The sequence below is a fragment of the Bombina bombina genome, chromosome 3 (genome assembly GCF_027579735.1).
Source record: "Bombina bombina isolate aBomBom1 chromosome 3, aBomBom1.pri, whole genome shotgun sequence".
NCBI lineage: Eukaryota > Metazoa > Chordata > Amphibia > Anura > Bombinatoridae > Bombina > Bombina bombina.
Genome location: NC_069501.1, coordinates 794,919,019 through 794,921,132, shown reverse-complemented (window position 1 = coordinate 794,921,132; position 2,114 = coordinate 794,919,019). Strand labels below are relative to the sequence as shown.

General features: G+C 33.8%; 1 protein-coding gene across 1 annotated transcript in view; it reads left to right on the top strand.

Annotated features, from left to right (window-relative positions):
* The first annotated feature begins 670 nt into the window (after nt 1-670).
* TMEM131 (transmembrane protein 131) overlaps nt 671-2,114 on the top strand; it is a 550,079-nt gene continuing 548,635 nt past the window's right edge. The window contains 1 exon segment of the mRNA XM_053707713.1: nt 671-714. Within this exon segment, the coding sequence (XP_053563688.1) occupies nt 686-714 (29 nt within the window). The 5' untranslated portion in view covers nt 671-685.

Sequence of the window (2,114 nt, the reverse complement as noted above, 5' to 3'; positions counted from 1 at the left end):
TAAAGGATGAATCCGTGGACTGGATACACCACAAGAGAAAGTAATTTATCAGGTAAGCATACATTCTGTTTTCTAATTTACTCCTATTATAATTTTTTCTTCCTTCTCTTGATATCTTTAGTTGAAAAGGCAGGAATGTAAGCTTGGGGACAGGCACATTTTTGGTTCAGCATCCTGGGTAGTGCTTGGTGATTGGTGGCTACATTTGCTTTATTTTGTAGTTCTTTGGCACACCTATTGAAAGCCTTTTCATTGTTCCTTTTCTTTGCTGTGGCCAATAAGTAACCCACAAAGCAAACACAGAAGTTTGAAGAAGAGCTGCAACTGTCAGATTTAAATTGCAGAAGAAGCATCAAAATATTTAATGAGTTGCATTGTGTTTTTTACTATGAATAATTAAACTTTTTTTTACAGAGAATTAGATTTTGAGTGCAATATCCTATTAAGGAATTCCTTAATATTAACACTAAAGTCGGCTTTATGTTTGCCTCATATCTAGTCTGATCATTTTCTCATTCTCTCCAGCTTGCTTCTAGCAGTCCTCCCACAACCGCCAAATACTTTCACTAAACAAATATGTTCTGCAGTATTGTACAAAGTGAAAAAGAAATATCTGCTCATTCAGTCATTCTACACTTTTTTCCTTTCAGAATCTTCTTTTCTTCTTTATTGCCTTAGGGGCACTATGGAGGATAATAGCTTAACAGAGCACATGTAAGCATGCCTTTTATAGGGACAGTAAACACCTTATAATTACAATACATTTCTGTTGTGTTGCTAAAGAATAACTTTTTTTTTTAAAACAAATTTGCATCTTCTTTGCTGCAATTATTTTTCTATAGCCAAACTCCACCCATCATTTGTATTATTCGTAGGAGCCAATCTGGACTTTAGTCAACAGACTACCAGGCTAGCCTTGGTCATAGTTAGCATACAATCAATCAAAAGTCTATTAGGGACAGATATATAGCAGAGTTAGCCTTGAGAATTCACACGTGCAATTCAAGTTCTGAGTATTAGAAATAGCTCAATTTTAAGACCTAAATCACATGAAAGGGTTCAAAATAAATAATGAAAATATACTGTGTTGTTCAACTTCACCATATACTAACATTAAAGAGGCATCAGAGCTAGTAAAGAAAAATAATATATATATATATATATGGAGCATGCTTACAAAAAACTGTAGTCTTTAATATCACATGAATGCCCCTATTAACTTATGGAGAGTGCCCTTGCATACATGCAACACACAGTGCAGATGCTCATTTTTATCTAGCCCTACGTGGCCACAGCAAGGCAATGAAATAACGTTTCTTACTTAAAGGAACAGCACTGTCATTTTATCAGTATTTATCGCTGCATTTCAGATATTTGCATTAAAAAGTTTTCTGAGCATTCAAAACTGTCATTTTGTTTGCAAATTTTGCAAGGATCATCTTCTGTTTTCTGTTGTGACCAATATAGAGCATATGGGAAGCTTTCATTAAATGGACAGTCTACACTAAAATTGTTATTTAAAAAGATAGATAACGCCTTTTCTACCCATTCCCCAGCTTTGCACAACCAACATTGTTATATTAATATACTCTATTACATTTAAAACTCTAAATTTCTGCCAGTTTCTAAGCCACTACAGACAGCCTCTTTTCACATGCTTTTTTATTTGCTTTTCACAACAGGGGACTGCTAGTTCATGTGGGCCATATAGATAAAGTGTTCATGCCTTTGGAGTTATTTAAGAGTTAGCACAACACAGTACTTAAGTGCAAGTCATTGGATAATAAATAAAAAAAATCATGTGATCAGGGTGCTGTCAGAAGATGCTTAGATACAACAAGGTAATGACAGGTAAAAAGTATATTAATATAACTGTTGGTTATGCAAAACTGGGATTATCTTTTAAAACAATAATAATGATATTGTAGTATTGTATGCTGTTGTCCCTTTAATCTTTCTATGGGGAATTCAATTAGAGTTTAATAATGGTTTTTGGGGTGTTTTTAAGTAGCAAACGCTGTACATTTTACTGAGAAAAGAACAGTGATGATCCTTAAAGGGCCACTAAACCCAAAATCTTTCTTTCATTATTCAGACAGAGAATACAAATTTAA